The following is a 25,664-nucleotide window of genomic DNA, read 5'->3' as shown; positions in this document are numbered from 1 at the left end:
TAATGTTTTGTAAGGGATGAACAATGCTCTACATGTGCTCAGGCTGTCGCTTAAAGGGACACTAATGTATACCTTCCGTTCCAGCTATCTATTTTGCACCTTGACTCTGATGGACACACATTATGAGCACTTATGTGCTTTCTGAACACCCACACAGCCTGCACCGAGTCACACACACACACACACTAGATGAGCTACATTTAGACCAGTATGTTAGAGCCATCTGGTGGATAGTATAATCAACTGTTCTGTGTCCTGCTGTTTTATTTATTTATTCAGTCAGTGTGCAGCTTTGCATTTTTAATTCACCCAAAAATGAAAATTCTGCCATTATTTACTCATCTTCATGTCATTCCACATCCGTAAGACCTTCATTCATCTTCAGAACACAAATTAAGATATTTTTGATGAAATCCGAGAGGTATATGACTCGTCCACAGACAGCAATATAATCACCACTTTCAAGGTCCAGAAAGGTACTAAAGACATCGTCAAAATAGTACATAGCAGTGGTTCAACCTTAATTTTATGAAGCAACAAGAATAAATTTTGTGCGCAAAAACAAAACAAAAATAACGACTTTATTCAACAATATCTTCTCTTCTCTGTCATTCTCATATGTTGTTTACATTCAGCACTTCCAGGTTCTGCGTCAGAACTCCGGCTCATTGGCCGGCTCCTGCATCAACATCACACACATGCGTTGTGCTGCTCACGTGATCGGCCTCGGCCAATACTGAGACGCCGTTCTGACGTAGAACCTGGAGGCGCTGAACATTAACAATATTGCTGTATATAGAAGACGTGTTATATACCTCTCGGATTTCATCAAAAATATCTTAATTTGTGTTCCGGAGATAAACGAAGGTCTAACAGGTATGCAACAACATGAGGGTGAGTAATTAATGACATTTTCATTTTTGGGTAAACTAACCCTTTAATTTGACCCTTGAAAGATGACTAATATTTTAAAAAGCAATATTTCATAATCGGTGTTCATAATTGGTGATCTGTTATATAGTCAATTATTAATAGGCTACCTGACCCATTATACCTCATCATACCACATTCCACAAATAGTGTACACTTTTGTGTCCTATTACCTTTTTTAAAGCATTAGATGTATGTGTGTGTGTGTGTGTGTGTGTGTGTGTGTGTGTGTGTGAAAACCATTAGATAACTATTATCTAACAAACAATTCACCAGGCATGAAAAGTATAGTTAGCTAAAAATGTCTGAATCCACTGTCTATAAAATGTTGATTTTGGCCTGTCCTGCAGAGGTCTCAACCTTCTTGACCACATCTTAACAGAAAGTTAATAATATCATTCAATTTTTTTTTATTGACTGCATTGCAAATAAATAAATAAATAAAAATGATCAAAAATATCTTTATTTAATTTATGGGAAATATAATATTATCAGTAACTACAAAAAACTATACAAACAACCATTTGGTCCCATAATAATATTCTTTCCACTTGTTATATTAAATATGTTAATAAGTTAATGTTAACTTAATATAGACTAATTTTGCAACCCTATTACCCATTCTAGTATTTTTATTATATTATATTATATTATATTATATTATATTATATTAGGCCTATATTATGTGTTTGTTTAAATGTTTATGTTTATTCAGTGTTTATTTAGTTTTACAATGTATGTATTTTGTTAACAGGTTCTAAAAAATGATTGGGGGAAAAAAGCTCTTATAATATTAGGTTTGACCTCCCAAAGTTGAAGATTTCTCATCTCCTTTGCATGCAGAAAGTGCGACTAGACGGTAAACGTGCCACCTGTCCATTTGCACAATGATTATCGACCAATCTGCCAGTAACAGGTTAAAAAAAGTTGTATAATGAAGTTCACCCATAATGCACTGCAACGTGGTTTCAACTGACAGTCTGTAGTGCTGTGTGTGTGTTGTATACTGAATTAGCTATTCCCGCGATCTAGAGAAGCTTGATCATTTATATCAAGTGTATAATTGTCGAGTTTGGCGTGCTCGAGGGGAGCTCGTGCACACCATGAGCAGCATGAGGACCATGTTGACCTCGATCGGGCTGGTCGGGGTCGTCTGTGTCGGCTACGGAATGTGGGCCATAATTTCACCTGGAGAGGAGAGGAAAAGGGAAATGTTGAAGGTACTGAAACATTGCAGTTTTATAAATGAGAAACACAATTAAACCTGTTATTATTACCTTACATAAGCGCGGGGTGATGTTTTTGCGACTATTGTCAGGTAACGACTTTGTCAACAATCAGTTTCATGATGAATGTGGTCGTGCAGGGTTTTACATGATCTCTTATTAGCGAATTGATTTAAGTGGGATCGTGTTTTATTACACTCTGATTATGATATTTACTCCCTCTGGTCTCTTTTTACGCCTCCGGGTTAAAAACAATGAGTGAGCAGCAGTTGTTGTTTTTTCATTGCATTGATATAACTAGCATGGATCACCAGAATAACATGTTGTTCACGAGAAATGTTATAAAAAAAAATATTATGAGGTCTTATATTATAGTGAAGATTCCTGATAAGAGTTGTATCCTGATCCATCTCTCCATCTATTTATCCAGAATCTGCCCGAGGCCAATCCCGTCCGAATGGAGGAGAGCAGGAAGAGAAATGCGCTCATGATGCAGGTTCTGAAAGATGCTGCGGAGACCAATGACAACATCGCACGTGGAATTGGGAGCCAGAAGTAATATCAGACTTTCACATGCCACTGGGATTCTGTACATGCATGGGAGGAAAAATATGAAGGATGTGACTTATTGAAATAAACGAACTGAAAATGCTCCATGTCATAGAAGGCTATTGATTGTTATTTGATGGACACTGCCATGAACTGGCACTGACAGAAAGGTTTTGCTTTTGTTTTCCTTGCTGGAGAAATAATCTTAAAATAGTAGCTGTTTTTGGACCATATATTCCAAAAAAAAAAACAAAAAAAAACAACTTATGACTGGTCAAAAATGGTCCACAGTACTGGATTATCCAACAGGGTTAGAATGTAATGTTGCTTTACAGTTACAATTGTATATATTTATATAATTTGTAAATAAAACTTTAAGTGTTTTTGTGTCTGCTAAGTATATTTGTACAAATATTTGGCTACTTTCTTTTATATTGTACATCTCAATCACGAACACAAGCTAAATTAGTAATGTTTACGCTTTGGTAATTGTGTCTGCGCAATATTTGCGCAGCAAGGACTTGCACGAGTGCAATAACAGTGCTAATACTAAATGCTTCCGGTTTTTAAGGTCATCGTGACATGCCCGATATTTCTCACACTGCGTCCTAGTCCTAACTCGCCTACAGTGACAGAGTTGGCGTAGTTCTCTGTATTAATATTAATAATGTCACCAAATAATTTGGAAAGTAGACAGTGTCATTGTTTATAAACAGCAGAGACCAGTACACGGGAGCTGCCTTTGACACTTTCACCTGAACATGTCAAATCCACCTCCACTACCGGAGAAGTTGAGTCCGGTCAGAAAGCCGCTATTTGAGGACTGCTGGAGCTGTCGAATCCTCTCGGGCGGCGGGCTGCTGGCTTCAGGCGGATATGTGTTCATGCAAGCGCGTAAATTCATGCATTTAGGTGGACCCACATCTATGGGCACAGTGGCTCAGATCATATTTGCAGCAGGTGAGATCATTCATGCACTCTCTGTTATGAATAATTAAATCAGAACTGATTTTGATCCATTTTCTCCTCAGGTTTGGCTTCTTGGGGCCTCGTGGTGATCGCTGATCCAGTGGGAAAGAGTACAAGAAAAGAATAGCACTGCACTTGCTGCTTCTATATTGATATGGACTCTTAAAATAAATCAGCAAAGCCACACTGCATGATGCTGCAAATTTGAAATTATATTCAAACCGTGCAAATGTAATGACATGTGAATCAATCATTTTTCATTAAATGTTTTTATTTGCAACTTACAGTAATTTTTCTTCTTGCCACTGACATAAAAAGATCCCGGTGAATCATACTGTCATTATATATTACATTTCTATAATCAAATACTGTATTTAACTATACTTGTACAAAACATCGTTTCAGCATATAAAGGGCACAAATTAGTTAATTTTATGAATCAGTTGGCTTTTAAATTACAATTTTCCCCATCAAAAAGTCATTAAATGATCAGGCAAAGTGAACTGCCCAGGAATGCAGTGAATATAGATATTCGTTTTGAAGAGCAAATTAAGAGTTGGCATTTGGTCCTTTCTTTTTGCCAAATGTTGGGACAACATTGACAAAGCGCCGATTGTACTGAATTCTTCTCTTTGCCCTGCCGGTCTTTTTCTTTTTCTTTTCCTGCTTGTCCACCTGAAAGGATCAATATCAGTGCACAAAGTCAATAAACAAGTAAATGCTCCCAATTAAAATTCTCAAAATATAATTAAATATGAATATTTTTTTTTAATTGCTGCATACCAATTTACATACTATCCATCCTAATAAATTCTCAAAATTAGAATGCATGTCCAAAAATCATAGTATGTCCCAAAACTTGCCTACTCATCTGCTACACACTCAAAAGTATGTATTTTTTCTTCCCAAAAAGAGTACATTCTTATAGGACATAGAACAAGTAGGCAAACTGGGATGCAAATACACGTATTCTTACCTTGGGAGTTTGTCCTCTGACCTTTCCTGCTCTAGCCAGCGAACCGTGGACTTTGCCTTTGGGTGGGAAGAGGTTATATTTATGAAAACATCCAAACCAAGATATGCATGATAAGGCTGCCAGTTACTCATCATTTAGACTATTTTCAGACCTTCCATCTTCTACAATATTGGCATGGTAAATGTTCACAGGTAGAGGGTAATAAAGCCACAGGGGTTTGATCTTTACCTCCCAAGAGCCTTGATGAGACCTCAAGAGTGTTAAACTCCTCAATACCAGACTGACAAATCAGTGTCTCATCCTGAAGGGGAATCCCGCAGTGTGAAATGATCTGATCATCACAGGTCAGACCCTCCAAAGCTTCAATCTGAGCCTGGAAAACAAGCAGTTAGTCAAATGTAATAATTAATAAACAAATAGTTTCCAATTCTTATTCACGTTTGTCTACAGTAACTATGTATGAAATGTAAGATAAATGTAAGTACCTTGATATGGGCGACAGTCTCTGATCCATTCAGATGAACAGAGTGCAAAGTCTGGCCACGAACAAACAACTGCATGATGTAAAGTCTTCATAAAACAGAATTAAAATGTTATCAGCTTGACAGAATTGTTACAAACAGCACAATATCATCACCACTATTACTTAAATAATGAAAGTAAAGATGAATACTGACATGAATCGATATTGATAACTGAGCAGCAAACACAGGACATCAACATCAAAAAGTCTGAAGTGTTTACACGATTCTAGAAAGTGCTCTGCGCATGCTCGTTTTTATAAAAAAGCAACTTAAAAGTCCCCTGGACAGCACCTAAAGCACAAATTTATTATTATGTTGCGTATCAAATTCTTGCTACATAGAAGTGAAAATAAAATTTTATAAATATAGATTTTAGTCAAGTTCTTGAAAATTTATATTTTCCATTTTTTTCTGTTGTCAATAAAGCTTCTTGATTCAAACTCGTGACGTAAGACTCTGCTGTCCTTCCTCTCCCTCAGAAAAGAGAAATGTCCGCCTCCGTCAGAAGCATGTCTTTGACAGTCTGCCGAGCTGCAAGAGTTGCTTACAGAGCTTTTAATCCAGCCACACGTTCATTGAGTTCTGGATCTTGCTTAAGAGTAAGTATTACAATCAGTTTGGCCTTATAATTTATCTGGGTAGTGTAATAATAAGCGGTGCATTGGCTGTCACAATCTATGTAAATTTGCATCGGATGGTTTGTTCTTGAAATGTTACGAGTGGTTTTGTGTAATAACAACAAACAATCATTCTAGCTTGATAATTAAACATAATTGAGTGCTTATTAGGACGGTTTTGTTTGATTTTAGACACAAAACAGCCCTGCTGAAGGATCAGGGGGCATCATTGAATCCACAGAAGAGTTCAGGTTTGTGGAGAGACTTATTCCTCCTTCACGCATCCCAACTCCTCCTAAACATGATGGTCCTGCACCGTCAGGATGGATCCCACCACCAGGTACTTTTATTTTTTTTTACCCTACATATGATCATACCATTGTCTCTTAGCTATAAGGGATAGGTGTTTTGCATCATCTTTCAGTTTTAATGTGTTGTTGGAAAAACATTTTGTGATATTTTTATTGATGGAGTTTTATTTCTTTGTTTTTATTATTTCCACAGATACACCACCTTCACTGCCCTACATGATCCGTCGCTCCAGAATGCACAATGTTCCTGTTTACTCTGACATCAAGCATGGGAATCAGCACAGCACTCTGCTCAGAAAGGTTGAGGGAGACATATGGGTGAGTAATGAACTGACAGGTTTAGATGCTTAATGATTGTCCAAAATTATTTTATTAACTTTACATCAATCTTTTCCAGGCCCTGGATAAGGATGTTAAGGAATTCCTGCTGGGGCTTACGGGCAAAGAGCCTCCAACACAGGTTAATGAAATAACCGGGACTATACGAATTAAAGGGCAGTTTGATAAAGAGCTGAAGGACTGGCTTCTGAAGAAGGGATTTTAACTGATCTACTGGAGTCACGGCTAATGAACTGAACTGCTATACAGGAAAGGCTGAGTGGAAATGTATAGTAATATTCTCTCTTCTTTGAACAGGTGGACAAAGTGTAAATTCTTTCAATTCAGTCATTAGTGTACAATTTCAATGTTGTGTTTGCCATTGTATTAAAGTTTGTGATTATAGCAAACATTCTTTCGTGTTATCCCTGATGTTTAGGATTGAAACAAATAAATGTAAGATATTCTCACAAAATCCATATCCATTCATCTTTTATTGAATAAAACATACAAATTATTATATAACATAACTTACAATTAAACAATTTATTTCAGTCCTCCGAGACAATTTTTCATAATTTGCAAAATATACATAACTGAAAAAAGGTACATATTTAAAACCTGAATAAAATAATTAAAATTTCACATACACAAATTATTCATTTTTAGTTCTAATTGTTTAACACCCTATTTTAAATTTTTTTTTTTTTAATTTACAGTTTTTCCATAGGTTAACCCCTTCACAGATATATATTTGTATATTTTTTATATTAGTTCTTGCCTTTATTAAAAAAAAAAAAGTACATTCCCCTTGGTTTATACCGAGTTTCTCTCATTTCAAATAGCATCTAAATACAATTAGTAAGTAAATTATTATATACATTATTTGTGCAGTGTAAAAATAAAATTTTAAAGCATATAATTTATTAATATATTTGTTGGTTCGTAATAGTCAATCCGATTTACAATCCTTATTGCTCTCTTCTGTAACATACTGGATTTATGTTAGTTTTATTATACATACACTTTCTTACAAATTAATATATTATACAAGTATGAATACAGCAATAAAACAATAAAAAGAGGATATCTATCTATCTAGCTATCTATCATATGCGCATATTTTGCGCAGCCTTGTCGCTTGAAGAGCAAAGGGAGGTATGCGTCATCATGTTGCGACGAGCAACGTTGTTCTAACGTGACGCGTCTGTATGAAATCATATTTATAAACACGCTGACGAAAATATCCACTACTTTTTAAGTTTACTTGTATGTGTGTGAAAACAAATTGCGCGCACACAAATATTGGTCAGGTAAGATAAATACTATAAAACACTTTATTATGAATGGTGTTGATGTGTAATTGCATTTAATGGCATTTTCGTTTTAATTGCAGATCATAACTGTTATACAAATGCATACTAACTGGGGAAATTGATCATGGATCCTGTTGTTAGACGTAAAATCCCTGCGTGTGTTCGTTCATTACTCACTGATATTGCACCAAAAGAGGAGGAATACCTAAGCGACTGGCCAGAAACCGACTCCGAGCAAATTACCAGCAAAGATGGGATCGCACTTCCCAAAAGAGGGACTTCTGAACCTCTCCTGACACCTGCTGATGGCACAAAGGGCGAAAGTACTGATGGAAACGCATCATTAGTCAAGCCATGCGGGCTTTGCTTATCCAAACCGTCCTGTTACACTTGCCCAAGGTGTAACATCCTATATTGCGGACTGGCTTGTTACAGGAGTCAGAATCACTCTAAATGCTCAGAGGAGTTTTACAAGGAGTCTGTGCTTCAGGAGCTGAAATCCCAAGGTGCCACAGATGAAGAGGGGAAAAGAAAAATGCACGAAATTCTGCTACGGCTCAGACAGAGTGCAGAGAGTGAGGGAGGGATGGAGAATTTAATAAGGAACTTGGGAGAAGATGGGAATAGTGTGACTGAACAAGACGCGCATGCTTTGGAGCTGCTTTCTAGGTTAGCAGAGATTCGGTCTGGTGGGGATGAAAATAGTCACGAGGTGCAAGAAATACTGGCGAAACTTGGAGATATTGAAGATGGGAGTGAAGAAGAGGAAGCTGATTTAGCTGAAAAGTTAGCGGGGATGGATATTGACTCTCTTTCAGAGGAAGAACTCTGGTCGTTGTTGTCATCCCAGGAAAAGGAGAAATTTGAGAGACTGGTGAAAGAAGGTGGCATCGGTGGGCTGGTTGTCCTGTGGAGCCCCTGGTGGGAACGGCACGAGAAAGACACTAAAGCTCTTATAGAGGAACTTCAGTCTGGGAATCATGGAGAAATGCATGATGTGACTGAGAAAAACGATGGAGAAAGCAAGGAAGTCAGTCGCAGTAAAGTACAATCAAACAAAACTCTAAGAAGCCAAATCCCTCCAATAAGTGTCAAAATCCCTCCTCTTCACACTCTATCCTCAAAACCATCTCCTCTAGTGCGGTACAACCTGATCAATGCTCTTTATGGATACACCTTCTCACAGTGTCTCTTCAATGGAGACTTCTCAGAGGTGTTGCTGGAGTTCTGTCAGGCGGTGCTTGCCATCTCAGAGGGTCTGGGTGACGGACGGGTCTTCAACTCTGTCCCAGAGGCGCTTGATGCCGGAATAAGGGCTGTATCTGCAAGAGGATACTTTGACCGTGAGGACCCTTTAGCTTCACTTCGAGCTGTGGAAGCGGTGGCTCATATTCTGACTGGAGAGAGCAGAGAGGACGCTGTGGGATATTCGCTGTCCGCTTTGTCCCAGCTGCGCATGGCATTGAGCCAGGCAAAGGCTTCTGTTCCCAAGGAAGACGAGCGGACGAGGCGGATGTATTTTCAAGCTGGAAAGAAGTGTGAGTTTTTTCAGTCTTGGGTAAAAGAGAATGCCAAAGTTTTGAGGAGTCTGGCAGGATGCGTGTGGACGGACTACGAGAGCAGGGAGCAGGAGAGGACGATATTAGAGGGAGAGAAGAAACGTTTGGAAGAGGGACAGGGGAAAAGTAGAGTTAAAGTTGCGTTGATAGAAGAGATTGAGTGAGATTGTAATTATTACAATATATTAGAAATTATTTAAAATTAAGCAATTGTTTATTAAAACATTTGTGTGTAATGTAATTTTCAAAGAATTAAAAACATTAAACATTTTAGGTGAAAATAAAATCAGAATTTTCTATTACTACTATTGTGGTTGTTGTTGAGCAGCTATAGTCCACACTCAAAAAGCATTGAGCACTTATTATATTAAAATGCTTTTTAATAATATAATACAATATATTTTTCATATTTAAAAAACAACATTTGAATGAATGGAGTTATGATGCAAATAAAAACAATGGATGTCCAGTTCTCTGCACCTAAATGTTTGCAGGCAAATAATCTTTTGGTGGTTCAGAACACGTTAATAAACGAACGGGATTATTCTGTAGGGCACTCGTCTGCAGTAGGTGTCCCAGGCCAGTCCATACTTTGCTCTGCATTGTTTCTCATCTCTGGCCTCTCGGTGGATGAGCAGAATGGTGAAATATATGACATAGAAATAAGGGAGAATATGTGACGTTCCTAGGGGGGAAAAAATAGTGGAATAAACAAATTGTTGTATTGCAAGTATGATTTGTCTTTTTTTATTATTATTATTTTGATGGTGCAAGAAATGGATAGTTTAAAATAAAATGGCAAACAGCTAAGAAATTTGTCTTTAAAGGGATAGTTCACCAAAAAGAAATTTATCATCATTTACTCACTTTCATCTCATTCCAAACCCATAAGACTTTGGTTAATCTTCGAACACAAATGATGATATTTTGGTAAACACTTGTATGCGTCACATGCTACAACAAACCTAATTGGTTCTCACGCACGCATGTTTTAGTTTCCGTGTTTACCATATGTGATGTGCTCTATGTGTATGTGTGTCGATCATTGTTTGGATGTAAATTAAATCTGTTCATCATATAGTGATTTTATCTCTCACAAGACTTAAAGGTGCCCTGAAATGAAAAATTTAATTTATCTTGGCATAGTTAAATAACAAGAGTTCAGTACATGGAAATGACATACAGTGAGTCTCAAACTCAAACAAAATTGTTTCCTCCTTCTTATATAAATCTCATTTGTTTAAAAGACCTCAGAAGAACAGGCGAATCTCAACATAACACTGACTGTTGCGTAACAGCCGGGGTGTACGCCCCCAATATTTGCATATGCCAGCACATGTTCCCAACATTATGAAAGGCATTAGGCAAGGGCAGCCAGTATTAACGTCTGGATCTGTGCACAGCCGAATCATCAGACTAGGTAAGTCTGGTGAGTAAATGATGACAATTTTCATTTTTAGTTGAACTACCCCTTTAACACAACCATTTTGGCTATTGTGAGGGTGTATAATAATATAAAACAAAAATAATATTAAAATAATTATTAAAATCATCATCATCATTTAGAGTGTTAAAGAAATGATCAGTATGTAACTGAAATGAGGGACATCAGTTATTAATAATTTGTCCATCACTTACCACAAGGCAGGGACCAGGCCAGAGCCATGAGAAGGTCCCCCAGGTAGTTTGGATGCCTGACAAACCCCCACCACCCTGATACCAGTAGCCGCTTTCCTGTTGCTGTGGCGATTGTTTCCAGGTCTACAAGTGAAAAAGGTGGATGAGAAAATTATGTAATCTGGAGGCCATAATTGTGTCCTCCAGTAATACATTTACCCTGTTCTCCATTCATGATTGTGTTAGATACTGATAATGTATGACATGTTCTAAGACAATGAATACAAACTCAAAGTATGTAGTGTATGCGATCACTCACGTTGTACACTTTTATGTGTGGGGTCTCTTCTGAACTGATTTTTCTGAGAGTTGGACTTCCGGAAAATGAAATAACCGATTCCTGCGAAAAGATTGTAAAGAGGAAAAGTTAGAAACTGTTAAACACTAAGACTGCTGCAAAACAGGCTGTAGATTACCATTCAAAAGAATAATCCCTGCTGCTCCAAGAGTGCTAAGTGACTGTGGGTGCACAACTAGAAACATGGCCTGAAGGCAATATGTGAAGGGAACCCAGGCCAGATCACCAAACGCCAACATGAACCCAAATCCATCATGCACAATGTCCATAGTAGTAAGCACAGCCTCCTGCAGACACAAGGAAAAGTATAATGTTGTACATGTGGGACTTAATTTTCTTTCACCGCTATAAATGAATTTCCTAAGTTTTCAGACAAGACTAGTTTTTTCATACTTCATTCCACAGTGCATCTGTCACATAGAGGAGCTGGAAACTGTTGACAAGCAGCATGGCAAGAGATGGAGAGTCCCTCAGCTCTACTTCTTTCATTAACATCCCCAAGTTTATTACCACCTGAAAAACAATGGCACAAAAGAGAGACATGGGTAAAAATACTTTGGTGTTAATTTTAAAGTTGCATAACTTGAACCTGCATGTATACATGTTCAATAGTCAGAAAGAAAGAAATTTGAAAGAAATTAATACTTTCATTAAGGAAAGATGCAATAAATTGATCATAAGTGATGGTAAAGGTTATTATGTTAATGTTATAAAAGAGTTATATTTCAAATAAATGCTGTTCTTTTGAACTTTCTTTTCATCACAGGATCCTGGTAAAAATGTATTACAGTTTCCACAAAAATATAAAGCAACACAATTGTGTTTAACATTGATAATAATAAGAAATGTTTCTTGGGCACCAAATATAAATATACAAAGCATATTAGAAGGATTTTTGAAATATCATGTGACACTGAAGACTCGAGTAATGATGCTGAAAATTCAGCTTTGCCATCAGCAACAAAAATAACATTTTAAATTATATTAAATTAGTAAACAGTTACGTTAAAGGTCCCGTTCTTCGTGAACCCATGTTTCAAACTTTAGTTAGTGTGTAATGTTGTTGTTAGAGTATAAATAAAATCTGTAAAATTTTAAAGCTCAAAGTTCAATGCCAAGCGAGATATTTTATTTAACAGAAGTCGCCTACATCGAACGGCCAGTTTGGACTACATCCCTCTACTTCCTTCTTTAATGACGTCACTAAAACAGTTTTTTGACTAACCTCCGCCCGCAGGAATACACAAGAGTTGCGTTTGTAGAGTGTGTTTGTCGCCATGTCGTCGAAACGCTGTTATTTTCATCCCGCAGTCCAATCACCGGGTAAAATTAAAGACATGTTTACAATAACACTGAGCGCGTGCATCTCCACGTTATGGTAAGAGGCGTGACCTTTCCGGGCAAGATGCGCTAAACTGCTGTCGAATCACAACACAGGAACCGCTGGCACAATCAGAACTCGTTACGTATTTCTGAAGGAGGGACTTCATAGAACAAGGAAGTCATCAGCCTGTTTTTATGACAGTGGAAACAGCGGTATACAGATAAGTCAATTATGTGAAAAATACTGTGTTTTTTTACACGTGAAACATGAACACATGTTATATTGCACACTATAAACACAATCAAAGCTTCAAAAAAACACGAAAAACGGGACCTTTAAATTAGTAAACAGTTATGTTAAATTCTAATAATATTTTAAAATATTACTTTTTTTAGTGTATTTTTATAATAATATTTCACCATGTTACTGTGTACTGCATTTTTGGTAAAATCTATTTTCTAAGACATTTTCAAAAAGATTAAAAAACTTATACACACATATGGTTGTAAACATCTGGTGAGACTCTTACCCAGCCTATTAATCCAGGTCTCAGTTCACAGAAATACTTCAAGTCAAAGTCTCCAATGCGAGGGTTGAGCTCTCGACCCATGTAGAAGTCATAAAGAGGATTTCCTACAAATGACAAAGAAACTTAACTGACAAATATTTCAAAGAGACAAACAACAGCAGCATCTGGAATATCTGAAAGTGAAACAGAATTTATAGATAATATAAGAAACCACACTGATCTGTAAATATCAGAACTGATTATCTCACCTGTGTTTCCTCCAAGTGATAAAGCATGTTGAGGCGCCCAGAAGGAGCGGATATACAGGTACATAGACAGCAGGTAGGACAACCCAATGACACATACAGCCAGAGGCAAAATGAGCTCAAACAGATAGCCGAGTGGCATTCCCAGCCAAACACACACTATCAACAGGGCAGCAGTAATGCTCAGGGCATGGAAACCTAAAAAATAAAGATGCAAAAAATACTACAGGTCACAATCATATCTGCAAATATACATATACACTACAATTCAAAAGTTTAATGATAAGAAATGTTTCTTCATCACCAAATCACCACTAGAATGATTGAGCATACTATATTAAAATAAAACTTATTTTAAAATTATAATAATATATCAAATTACTACTCTTTTTATTGTAGCCTTGGTGAACATAATAGACTTATTTAAAAAACATTAAAAATCTTTTCAATGGTAGTGTATATGTATTTTTTATTTTTTTATGGTTAAGATTATTTAAATTGAGCAATGGAACAAATAATTTTTTATTATTATTATTTTTTTTTTTCAGAACTACATTTATTCTGGCTATATTTTTTTAAAATCTTTTTTTAAATTATGAAACTATGCTATAACTTCAATGAGCTAAAGCACAGTCCAGGTATAGGGGGAAATTGGAAATTACCGATAAATGGAATTTGAACTTTACTTTGTATATCATAGGTCGTAAAACCAAGGACAAGGGGTCAAAGGCTATCCAATTTATTTCATGTCAAGGACATGAAAAGTTCAAACAACAATTACAATATGTAAATCAGCCATCATTGGCATTATTTCTATAACATTTCAGACAGAAACACAGACAGTCTATATTACCATTTATGGGATATTTTAATCTGGACCCATCTCTGAGGACCAATCCTTCAGAAACCTGTTAACAAATGAATCAATATAATATCTGTCATACTCTTTTCAGAAAATAATCTAATTTGGCTTTCAAAGAAATGAATGATGTGTCTCACCTTCCCAATGGGCAGCAGGTAGAGAAAACTCTGCAGGGTGATCCAACCTACAATCACAACCGCGGCCAAAGGGTCCCATAACTGTGCTGCAGGGGTTAGAGGAGGAGGCCACTGCAGGACACTGGCTGCTGGAGACCGACACACACTCAGGAGGTACAGAACAGTCAGAGGCAGGAACACAGGGATGCAGGTGGCACCTGGACAGGTGAGGAGAACAAATGATCTCAAATATGGCACAGAAGCCATATATCATCACACAGTAGATCCAATATGACATATGCATATATACACAACAAATAATGGCTCACCAAGAGCACCTCCAAATTCCTTTTCAGCTGTATGTGATGCTTTGTGTTTGTTAGGCTTCATTTTTGCCTGTTTGGGACAAAGATGAGTGAAGAGGAGAGCACTTAGCATGGCTGACAAAACATTCATAATAAGTTATGCAAGAACAGTGCATTATTTAAATTACAGTGCGTCTGTTAATAGTAGTTGTGTAAGACGCGTTCGTAATATCATGATGATTTTCAGACTAAAGCGAATCAACCAAATTAATATATACATATAATAAAAATAGCTTATTTTTCTCTTACCTCGGTCCACGAACTTACTGTTACACTGTATGGTAAGCGCTCATCATCACAGTAAATAACTGAGGAGGAGACGCCTGCGTAAACACGCTGTGTGCATTACTGTATCTGACCAATCAGCGCGTACCGCTGCTATCAGAAGAGTGAGGAGAGAGAACCTGCGAACCAATCCGAATCAGAGAAAAGCGGGGAAACCCGCCCATACTGCTTTCCTGACCAATGGCAAGAGAGTCTGCTCTTACTTCATATTACTTCATATTACATATTCATATCTCCTCCCAAGAAACTGATAGACGCAAAGTTCTTTTTGTACATTACGTTTATTAAATACATAATATCCAGTTATGCAGATTGAACAGCGTTCAAAGTCGATGAATACTGTAATAATTCATAAAATAAAAATTTCAAACATACTGATTTGTTTTATAAACAAATCATCTTACCCTTAATATATAGTGATTTTAGTTAAATGAGTTTATTTACTTTTAATGCTGCGTTGCGTTCATTTTGTGACTGACAAAATCCCACAATATTTCATCTTTTAACACCCAATGTTCACACACTGGAAGCTTCAATCAAATGAAGGTGGTGATCTCAATCCAGCTATAATAGAGTTCAATTGGAGGTCACAGATTTTATATTCAGTGTTCAAGCGACCAGTTACATGAAAACTTCAAATATAAGTATTAATATTTTCCACCAATTGAGTTCACTTATGTGCAAATTGGACTGCAGATTTAAAGAAATGCACCTGCTCTACCCCCTCTCACAGATGACCTCAATGACACTTTGCTCCATTGGAGACGGGTCCAAGCAACGATGGGCAGCACTACCCACGATCTCATCCAAAAGGAAGTGCACCAAGTTCTCATCAGACACAAACCGCCACAGATACATCTGTAAATAGTGGCAGTCCACCTGGATTTGCTGTAGTCCGTATCTGCCAAACGTACGGAGACGGACACATTCAAGGAATGTCTTCAGACTAATCTTAATGATGCCAGTTAGCACTGAGACCTAGGACAAGAAAGAAAACCGGTTACACAGACTGAAAAAACTCAAATACGAAAATATGCATTGGTCAGTTAGTTCAATTACAGTAACAATAGTTAGCAAACAGTGTTTTGTTTTCTACCTTGTTGAACTCCACAGGGCTAAAGATATCAATCCTCTCAGAAAATAGCTTGTGAATGTTACTGAGCAAGTTTGTGTCCATTGGAGCACTGGGGGAAAAAAAAAAAAAAAAGCACAAGAATGAACAATATCCTATATTAATGTGTGACTGTATATTCCATTATATGATTTTCAATATGACTATACACTACAAATATTCAAAATATTATATATATATATATATATATATATATATATATATATATATATATATATATATATATATATATATATATATATCAAATGGTACATATTAAACAAATCAATAGAAATAGAAATATATATATTCAAATAACATAACATACATAATGCAATTATTAATGTAAGTATTTTTGCAATACAATTAAAAAAAAACAAGTATTTAATAAAATTCATAATAAATATAAGAATACTATTAATATTCATGGGTGTCATAGGGTGCGTTCACACTTGTCATGTTTGGTTCGATTAAAACGAACCCTGGTGAGATTGATCGGATAGTGCGGTTCATTTGAACATATGTGAACGCTGCCATCCGAACCCTGGTTCGCACCAAACAAGTGGACCGAGACCACTGAAAAGATGGGTCTCGGTCCGCTTCCAAACGAACTCTGGTGCGGTTCGAATGATATATGAACGCAACACGGACCAAAGACATGTAACCGAACCAAAAACAGGAAGACGAGACCCTAAAAAGGACAGAATCCTCACGCATGTCGGTTTTTCTTGTCATAGTCGCGAGTTTGCCCATCACAGGCATCAGACGCGCGTCTCCACGCAGCAGATCATTTGTGTGTGTGTGTGACGGATGGATTCCCGCCGGTGTTTTGACTACTTTACACATTTTATAAGCTCTTCACGAGTTCCCAGCTGGCCAAAATACCATCACATGCAGGCTACGCACTGCCACGCACACACAACGAGCACATTTACCTCAGGAAACAGCACTGTTTTGGATGTTCGGTAAGTTCCGTCTCAAAATAGTCAATACGTCATCAAATCCGACCAATCACGTTGTGAATGTATCCCTATGCCTTAAGGTTCGGTGATAAAATTGCCAATGTGAACGCGAACCGGACCAGGACTAAATGTTTTTTTTTCTTCTTTGGTTCGGACCAAATGAACCAAACGAACTTAACTACAAGTGTGAACACACCCTTAATTTCTTTTTTTCTTTTTTTAAACGTTAAACCATAGAGCTTATATTTTAGGGAGGCCCTAAAGCTTCTCTTTTGTTAGCAATAGATTTATAGACGATTCTCATTACAAATTTGTGAAGATGGTTGCATGAAGGTTGCATTTTTAAAAGCACTTTATAAGAAATTCTGATTTAAACTCTGTAAAATGAGTGCAGTGACTGTGCACCTTGGAGTATAGCTTGGTGCGTAGCGGATCTGCTGTCTTGAGCTGCTGTACACAGAGAAGGTGCGTTTGCTGGAGTCACTGCTGTGGGCTTTCCTTACTCCCTCTTCATAAAGCAGACCCACCTATGCAGGAAAGAAAAACATTACAATTGGCTTATGCAAATGGTTAAAGAGAACATACCTTAGTAATATGTGCATTCTTTACATAGATCTGTTTTGTATATGAAATGTGGAACAAATGTTCGATGCATCACCTGTACATCAATAGAAGTGGTATCTTCCACCACCCTTTTCATTACAGCTCGGACATTTCTAGGTTCAATGGTGTTCACCCAGTCTCTGGTTTCCACGCTCTTCCTCAGCATCTGACTGATGATTAACCCTTGAACCTGTATCAAAACAAAACCAGCTCAACAAATGTTGTCCAACAACAATCCTAGACCAAAATAAATGACTCAGGACAGCTAAATCGTTTCTCTTAATTACCTTCACATAGTGGTTCAGTAATTTCTGAGCTGCTTCTCTGGCCTCTGCACAAAGTGCTGTAACAGGAGTGACTGGAGTGTGGTGCTGTTTAGAGAGGAAAAGTCAGCATGGATAATAGTGTATTCAGAGTTTGTTTTTATCAGAATATAATGGATATTTAATACCTGTACAAGAAATTGTTCATCTGTGAGTGTGAGAATGTAGGAGATGGTGGAGGTCTCATAGTCCAGACAGAGACGAGAGAGCAACAGGAGGAGGGCAGGAGGGGTGGATCCTCCTCTGTCACCTGCGCTCTCACAGTACTGCCGAGACGACTGGCAGATAAACTTAATAAAGCTCACCACCAGACCCTCACGCACACCTTGACTGCAAAACTCACCCTGAGAGAAACATACGAGACAGGTATTAGACATGGGAACAATAATACTTAACCCTCTGGTGGTCTTCACCTATTTTAGACTGTAAAATTTATGTTTTGAGTTTGTATTGGAACTGTATGATACTTGGTGACTTTTGTGACACTTGTTAAATGAACATGAAAAATATTCATTTAGTGGTTGTAATACCATGGTATTACATATGATTTTCTTTATTTCTCCCACCAGATGGCACCAATCTGCCTTCCATGTATCTTTTGCTATTTTTAAATTAACCACTGTGTTAATTGAAAATATGATATATGTTTTATATCAAATATCATTGAAACAAAATATAGTACACCGATTTTATTGGAAAAAAAAGTTACGCTTACGCCTGTTTTGACCGCCGAGGATCACAAGTGTTAAATAAAGGTCCAATACTAAAATGTAAGTATTTTATATACATAACATACATATATACACTTCATTCTTTACCTTGAAATAAGGCTTGTTGGAGAATGTGATGTCCTTTGCTGTGAAGAGATGCACTGATGCTAATACAGACTTTAACTGATTCAGAATAAAGTTTGATAACGACGTCAGCAGTTCTGGCAGACTGGGCGGGGCATCCTTATTTGTAGCCCCTCCTACGAGAGCTCCACCTCCTGATGCACTGGCCCCACCCACTGATATACGAGGAGCAGCCAATGCCTGTCTTACATCAGTAAGGCTGTCATGGTAGAAGGTCTGTAAGGCAGACAAGTACTGTTTAATTCTCTCCCTCGCTGCCCGCACCACTATCTCAGTTCCTTGGCTGGGCACTGCCGACCCCGGAAGTAGTTTGGATATGGCCTGTAATCTGCGATGAAAGCGATCCAGAGCTCTCACTAACAGAGAGTTATCTCCCACCCCCTTCTCTTCCTGTATCCTCCGCTCCACTAGAGAGAAGTACCTAGCAGCCAGGGTGTCGACAAACACATGTAGCTTGCCGTTAGCCATCTCTGGGATGTTCTTCGAGGCTAATTCACCCTCTTGGGGACGGCTGATGAACAATTCTTGATAGGAGGCAATAACCAAACAGAGACTGCTGACAAACTCATTACACCCTCGATCGATGAACTCTAGAATGTCTGTTCCGGCCGTAGGGGAGAGGAATGGATTGAACGCAGAGGAACTAGGAGATACGGGATTTGATCCAGGACTTTTTTGGACCGAGCTTCCACCAGTATCAGTAACTGTGGAGTCTTTAAGCTCCGCCTCCAGTCCTTGGAGATCCGCCTCCAACCGAGACTGGGCGTGGCTGAGGAATTTGTCACAGAGCTCCTCCGCTGGTTCGTCCAACTGCAGAAGCAGCTCAACACATTCAGAAAGATCTTTAGCACTTGAACCTCCTTCCCTGCAAGCAAATATTAAATTTACATTTAATAAAGAGCATTAGATTAGATTTGGGGGGAGGGGGCATCTATTAATATTTAGAATTAGCTTTTCATTTTATATTTACAGTTTTTATTTTCATTTTATTTAAAAAAAAATGTAAAAAAAATGAAATTTTTATTAAAATATGTGTCGGTGTTCTGACGCAGAACCCGGAAGTGCTGCACTGTGTCAGGGAAAAGAAGAAATTGTTGAATAAATTGTTATTTTTGTTTTGTTTTTGCTCACAAAAAGTTTTCTCATCGCTTCAAAAAATCAAGGTTGAACCACTGCAGTCACATGGACTATTTTAATTAGGGGTGTGCACAAATAGTCGAATATCTGAATATTCGATCTGCAATTAATATTCGAAAAATAAAAATACTATTCGAATTTTACTATGTTGCTTTGCTGGCCGAAAATGCAGTGAATCAATGATTAATCCTAAGCACTAAAACTTGCAGTTATAACTAAATGCACCGGGTGGCGCTGTGGAGCGTGTTTAAAAAGTTTCTTTCATTTGATCGACACATAATGTTGTCGTCTGTCTCGCAAAGTTTGGAATTACTTAAATGAAAATGATCTTACACAACGGAATTACTTTTGATCAAATGAATTAATGAAACCGAGTTATCACCACCATATTGAGAAAGCACATAAAATCCAAACACACATCAAATGAGAAAGATGTCCATCACTGCATTCACGACAGGTAAGAGCAGCTGTACCCCCGAGTGAGCCGAGAAGATAACTTATCTGCAGTGTTGGGTAAGTTACTCAAAAAAAGTAATCCACTACAAATTACTACATTAAAATTGTAATTTGATTACATTACTGATTACTGCATTTAAAAAGTAATCAGATTACTAATTACTTTACATTCAAGTTACTTTGAAACCTACAAAAAATACGCAACAAACTGAAACTCATAGTTCTTTCTGTAATTTAATATTGACTGAAAAATATTACAGAAGTATGAAAACAGCAACTTGACTTAAAAATATTCGTTAGCTTATTCATTCAAATGCAATCAACAGTTGCCTGAGGGCGCTCAACGACTACGTAATCTGTGAGCGTGAGATTCTAACATAATAAAAAATAACTTATAAATATATGAAATATAAACTAATAAATATATGAAATATTGTACACTTGTTAATGTTTATTTTGTTTGCCATTTTTTTTAATAGTATTTAATGATTATGAACACATATTAAGCATGACAAACCATTCAATCGATTAAACTACAAAGCTGGCAGGTATGGTATGTATGATTACAAAATAAAGTCATTAAGATTATTATTAATATTTTTTTATAAAATAACATGTAGGATAAAAGTATGCCTAGTTTAATCACGTGTTGAGCCGTTTCTGTCTACATCAGCCTCCGAATTTACTCACTTAATTTCGTTCAGTCTTTGCAGATATAGTGCACTCAGATGATAGGGATTAGTGAATCAGTGAACGAGTGAGCGGTTAGACATTCCATGCTGTGTGTAGCATGTATGTGTGTGGTATCTTAACTGTGTTTATGTTTGTATGTAACTGCATTAAAGACAGGAAAAAAATGCTGAAAACATTTATAATAACATTTGAAAACAGTATTGTTCAGAAGTTACCTTCTCTCCCAATCCTGAACAAATCGCCTAAAAATCCAATCTAGCTTGTTTAGGAGGTTGGACCGCGCTCGTCTTGGGAGCGGGTATCCTCCTCCTCCACACGTTCTCCGGTGATTCATAATGACGCATCCGCGCCAAACGTGATTTCTTTAGAAATGCACTTTACCTATTTTTTTTTCTTGTAACGCAAGTAACGTAATTTTATTGACATCAGTAACTGTAATCAAATTACATAAATTTAAAATGTAATGCGTTACACTACTGCGTTATCAGGAAAAGTAATTAGACTACAGTACTATGTAACGCGTTACACCCAACTCTGCTTATCTGATAGCAAAATTATTTTGAGACATACGTTTCCTTTAAATTTTGTTGAGGGAGATATATTTACAAACAGAAAACACAAAGTGCTGCTGTTAGAAACGCATACCGTTGTGTATTATCGTTATCTTTGTGTTTCTGCAACGTTTGCCAGTGTAGCTCGTTCTCACCCGAGCATATTATTGTTTTTCTCAACATGAAAACGATAACCATGTACAGACTCAAGTGTATTATGTACGTTTTGTACAAAGCGCTGTCTAAGTTACTTTATTAGCGTTTTACCCGTTCGTGCTGCTTGAGCTTAAATGCTTTTGTTGTTTTTTTGTTTGTTTGTTTGTTTGTTTGCACATATTGTTTAATGCTTTGAATTAAAAGAAAAGTTTAAGATATAACGTAAGCTTGTTGTGTATATTGCCTAATCGTAAGCTTGTTCAGAAATGGTTAGAAATCTTGATGAATTTAAAAAAATAACGTCCTTCTCGTTTAACGTCATTTAAATAAACGAATATTCGAATATTCGTTTTTTACGAGCCCAAATATTCGAATACAATATTTTGGAAAAATGCCCATCCCTAATTTTAATGATGTCTTTAGTAGCTTTCTGGGTCTTGAAAGAGACAATTAAATTGCTGTCTACGGAGGGGTCAGAGAGCTCTCGGACTTCATCAAAAACGAAGGTCTTTCGGGTTTGGAACGATATGAGGGTAAGTAATTAATGGCAGAATTTTCATTTTTGGGTGAACTAACCCTTTAAAATTAATGTGTGATATGAATGTATATAATACTATTAATTAGTTTTGATTTATTCATTAATATTTTATTTCAGCTTTATTTTAATTACTGAAAAAGATTTTTTTTTATAGTTTTAATTAACAATAACAACACTGCTTCATGCCTTCATCCATTTCATCTTTCATCTTCGTTGTATAATGTCTGGTAGAAGCATCTCAACTTTGATTTGGGACTCATGACAATGACTTAATTAGCAGTTAAACCAAATTTCTGATGCTTCTTTCCAAATTCTACTAAATACAGCATTTTTTTTTTTTTTTTTTTAAACGAATACAAATATGCAGTGACATTCGAGAGAGCACAGACCTGAATTTCTGCCGCAGCTGTTGAGCGAGCTGCTCCATAATGACATGGCAGTCGTCTTGGATGCCCCTGAAAGATGGCATATGACTATACTGCTGCAGTACACAGCGTGCCCTCCGGTGGGCGCTCACTGCCTGGGCATAGGCCTGCAGCTCCAGACACTTATTAAGTCTTGCAGGCAGCTCAAATAGAAACTGCAGCTTACGGAGGAGAGTGTGAACACCTAGAAAGAAGGTGCGAGATTCATGACTCTTTTAGAGCCTTTAGCTCAATCGTACATGAGAGTATCTGATGTGGTTTGAAGACATAATTGTTGTTATACTAGCAAAACAAGGCTGTAAAATGAACCAGTCATGGATCATACATTTCATATTCATACCTGATAGTTTAGTGATCTGTGCATGCTGGTCCTGCAGCGTCCCACTAATGCGGGCACTAAACTCTGTGATAGCGGTCATGTTGGCAGACAAGCAGTCCATTTCATCTTCCATCTTCTTGAAGTCATTCTTCATTTTTCTGATTGTGTCTGTGGAGAGACAAAGGGTTATGAGAGTTATGAATGATGCAATGCTGGGATTAATGTCCAAACAAAACCATCAAAGGAACTAGAAGACCAGCCAAGCTGGAGAAAAACATAAAAAGTCGGCAATAAATAGTTTTTTTCCCTATTGAGATGTATATCCAAGTAAAATGGGTTCTCAAGCAAGAAAATATTTAGGGCAGAACTTGATTTTGTTCATCAGAAACTGGCTGGATTGTTAGATACACCTAACAGATGATGCATACTATATACAGGCAAACAGATGCACCCAGAAAATCATTATAAAGCACACTGCGTTTATATTATAGGCTCATCTACTTGCCTGTAGGTGTATATTGAATTCAATCTTTTAATATTGCTTTCTTAGTACATTAGGGCACGTCAAGCATTTTTAAAGTTAAAATCGGTATGAAACGTAAGTTGTGATGGTCTTTTCTTGGACAATGGACACTTCCTCTCTCAAGATCCATAAAGGTACTAAAAACATTTTTAAATCGGTTCATGTGAGTACAGTGGTTCAATATTAATATTATAAAGCGACGAGAATATTTTTGGAGCGCCAAAAAAACAAAATAACGACTTATTTAGTGATGGCCGATTTCAAAACACTGCTTCAGGAAGATTTGGAGCACAAATGAATCAGTGTGTCGAATCATGATTCAGATCACGTGTCAAACTGCCAACGGCTGAAATCACGTGACTTTGGCGCTCCGAACAGCAGATTCGACACACTGATTCATCTGTGCTCCGAATCTTTCTGAAGCATTGTTTTGAAATCGGCCATCACTAAATAAGTCGTTATTTAGTTTTTTTTGGCGCTCCAAAAATATTCTCGTCGCTTTATATTATTAATATTGAACCACTGTACTCACATGAACCGATTTAAATATGTTTTTAGTACCTTTATGGATCTTGAGAGAGGAAGTGTCCATTGCTCCCTATGGAGGCCTCACGGAGCCATCGGATTTCAACTAAAATATCTTAATTTGTGTTCTGAAGATTAACGAAGGTCTTACGGATGTGGAACGGCATGAGGGTAAGTAATAAATGACAGAATTTTCATTTTTGGGTGAACTAACCCTTTAAGTGCCCAAAACTTGACTTGCAGTTTGTTCATATATCTTCTCTTTTTTTTTTTTTTAAGTTATCTAAATATTTGTAGCTTGAAACATTTAAAAATGAACAGGTCTATGCTGCAGTTCTATTGATATGTTGCCCTCTAGAAAACTACAAATTGTCTCAACCCTTGCACTGGTGAAGTACATCATCAGGGAAAAGATGTCATTGCAAGGGGAAGGGGAAGTTTAAGGTTTTTATCAAAGGTTACAAGGGCACATGAATTGCAAAAAAATAATAATGATGTGCAAAGATATTTAATAAGAGACTGCAATATTCCATAAAAAAGTCAATTTCAATTTCATGGTGGCTTTAACAGTAAATCTGAGCAATTATTATTTCATCCATTTGCTAACCTGTGGCTGAGATGAACTTATTGTAGTTTTCATAAACCAGGGTTTGCATGTCACTGTCCAGAGATCTGATCTGCTTCACCATACAGCTCTCATGATCCATCAACTCAGCCAGAGAACACTCCTTCCTCAGCTGAGACAAACAAGACATTTCAAAGCCAAACCACAGTACATTTTAGCCTTCTGTTATAAAAATACACAGTCATACACGGGCATATATTGGAGAATAATATATACGTGGCATAAAATGACAGCATAGCACCACAAAGTGACAGCATACTCAACGCCACACTGCAGACAGATGTGTACACCAACATAAAAAAACAATAAACACTCACTATGTATCATTATTCATCACACTACCTTATTTAAATAAATCTCTGGGTCGAAATGCGGTCCGTTGATATCACACGGATCCAGAGACTCGGCTTGTTCTGTGGCTTTTCCTTCCTCATTCAGGCCGTAGTAGAGCTTCAGCATATTGTGAACCCGTCGACGCTGGGTCGGGTCCGAATCCGGTGGGGTTGTAGCTGAACTCATTTCCACCACAGCTCAACTATAGCCTAATGTCAGAGCGAGCAGGACTTTAATTCATGAATGAATGACAGATGTCAGCAAAACATCTGTTGCAAGAGCTCCGGTTACTACCTGCCAGCTCAGTTTGTGTATGGAGCTGCTGCTCTGATCCAAAATGGCACTACTGTAGACTGTATTTCAAAATAAAGGTCCGGGACGCGATTTTTTTATATAATAAAAACAAAAATGTACTATTTGGTACATTTTAATTTGGAACAAATAATAGTGTTTTTAAATGTTATTTCAATTAAATGTTAATACAAAATGCCTTTAAAAAAGAAAATTGAATGCTTGTTGCTGCTAATGTATATA

General features: G+C 37.1%; 7 protein-coding genes across 7 annotated transcripts; 4 read left to right on the top strand and 3 right to left on the bottom strand.

The window, feature by feature from the left end:
* The first annotated feature begins 1,793 nt into the window (after nucleotides 1-1,793).
* LOC125260993 (ubiquinol-cytochrome-c reductase complex assembly factor 3) lies at nucleotides 1,794-3,088 on the top strand. Its single transcript, XM_048179531.1, has 2 exons — nucleotides 1,794-2,150; nucleotides 2,587-3,088. Exons 1-2 carry the CDS (start codon nucleotides 2,034-2,036, stop codon nucleotides 2,713-2,715), a joined length of 246 nt encoding a protein of 81 aa, XP_048035488.1. The 5' UTR covers nucleotides 1,794-2,033; the 3' UTR covers nucleotides 2,716-3,088.
* Nucleotides 3,089-3,218: 130 nt separating this feature from the next.
* dmac1 (distal membrane arm assembly component 1) lies at nucleotides 3,219-3,958 on the top strand. The gene is made up of 2 exons (XM_048179524.1): nucleotides 3,219-3,665; nucleotides 3,737-3,958. Exons 1-2 carry the CDS (start codon nucleotides 3,467-3,469, stop codon nucleotides 3,799-3,801), a joined length of 264 nt encoding a protein of 87 aa, XP_048035481.1. The 5' UTR covers nucleotides 3,219-3,466; the 3' UTR covers nucleotides 3,802-3,958.
* faub (FAU ubiquitin like and ribosomal protein S30 fusion b) lies at nucleotides 3,928-5,455 on the bottom strand. Its single transcript, XM_048179520.1, has 5 exons — nucleotides 5,328-5,455; nucleotides 5,136-5,220; nucleotides 4,879-5,023; nucleotides 4,651-4,706; nucleotides 3,928-4,349 (listed from the first exon to the last, which is right to left on the bottom strand). The coding sequence occupies exons 2-5, from the start codon at nucleotides 5,208-5,210 to the stop codon at nucleotides 4,224-4,226; spliced, it is 402 nt and encodes a 133-aa protein (XP_048035477.1). The 5' UTR covers nucleotides 5,211-5,220; nucleotides 5,328-5,455; the 3' UTR covers nucleotides 3,928-4,223.
* Nucleotides 5,456-5,613: 158 nt separating this feature from the next.
* Nucleotides 5,614-6,895, top strand: mrpl49 (mitochondrial ribosomal protein L49). Its single transcript, XM_048179517.1, has 4 exons — nucleotides 5,614-5,773; nucleotides 5,984-6,131; nucleotides 6,296-6,420; nucleotides 6,500-6,895. The coding sequence occupies exons 1-4, from the start codon at nucleotides 5,663-5,665 to the stop codon at nucleotides 6,644-6,646; spliced, it is 531 nt and encodes a 176-aa protein (XP_048035474.1). The 5' UTR covers nucleotides 5,614-5,662; the 3' UTR covers nucleotides 6,647-6,895.
* Nucleotides 6,896-7,585: 690 nt separating this feature from the next.
* On the top strand, nucleotides 7,586-10,025 carry znhit2 (zinc finger, HIT-type containing 2). The gene is made up of 2 exons (XM_048179486.1): nucleotides 7,586-7,733; nucleotides 7,817-10,025. The coding sequence occupies exon 2, from the start codon at nucleotides 7,861-7,863 to the stop codon at nucleotides 9,457-9,459; it is 1,599 nt and encodes a 532-aa protein (XP_048035443.1). The 5' UTR covers nucleotides 7,586-7,733; nucleotides 7,817-7,860; the 3' UTR covers nucleotides 9,460-10,025.
* tm7sf2 (transmembrane 7 superfamily member 2) lies at nucleotides 9,658-15,091 on the bottom strand. The gene is made up of 11 exons (XM_048179506.1): nucleotides 14,961-15,091; nucleotides 14,676-14,742; nucleotides 14,368-14,564; nucleotides 14,222-14,276; nucleotides 13,372-13,566; nucleotides 13,124-13,227; nucleotides 11,664-11,783; nucleotides 11,389-11,557; nucleotides 11,232-11,312; nucleotides 10,934-11,056; nucleotides 9,658-9,980 (listed from the first exon to the last, which is right to left on the bottom strand). The coding sequence occupies exons 2-11, from the start codon at nucleotides 14,734-14,736 to the stop codon at nucleotides 9,820-9,822; spliced, it is 1,266 nt and encodes a 421-aa protein (XP_048035463.1). The 5' UTR covers nucleotides 14,737-14,742; nucleotides 14,961-15,091; the 3' UTR covers nucleotides 9,658-9,819.
* Nucleotides 15,092-15,258: 167 nt separating this feature from the next.
* Nucleotides 15,259-25,483, bottom strand: vps51 (VPS51 subunit of GARP complex). Its single transcript, XM_048179473.1, has 11 exons — nucleotides 25,140-25,483; nucleotides 24,780-24,909; nucleotides 23,146-23,292; nucleotides 22,770-22,989; nucleotides 18,814-19,714; nucleotides 18,124-18,339; nucleotides 17,960-18,043; nucleotides 17,728-17,862; nucleotides 17,475-17,596; nucleotides 16,093-16,180; nucleotides 15,259-15,974 (listed from the first exon to the last, which is right to left on the bottom strand). Exons 1-11 carry the CDS (start codon nucleotides 25,314-25,316, stop codon nucleotides 15,714-15,716), a joined length of 2,481 nt encoding a protein of 826 aa, XP_048035430.1. The 5' UTR covers nucleotides 25,317-25,483; the 3' UTR covers nucleotides 15,259-15,713.
* Between the last annotated feature and the right edge of the window lie 181 nt (nucleotides 25,484-25,664).

Source organism: Megalobrama amblycephala, linkage group LG2 (assembly GCF_018812025.1).
Source record: "Megalobrama amblycephala isolate DHTTF-2021 linkage group LG2, ASM1881202v1, whole genome shotgun sequence".
NCBI lineage: Eukaryota > Metazoa > Chordata > Actinopteri > Cypriniformes > Xenocyprididae > Megalobrama > Megalobrama amblycephala.
The sequence above is the reverse complement of the archived record's forward strand: the minus strand, read 5'-3'. Positions and strand labels throughout refer to the sequence as shown.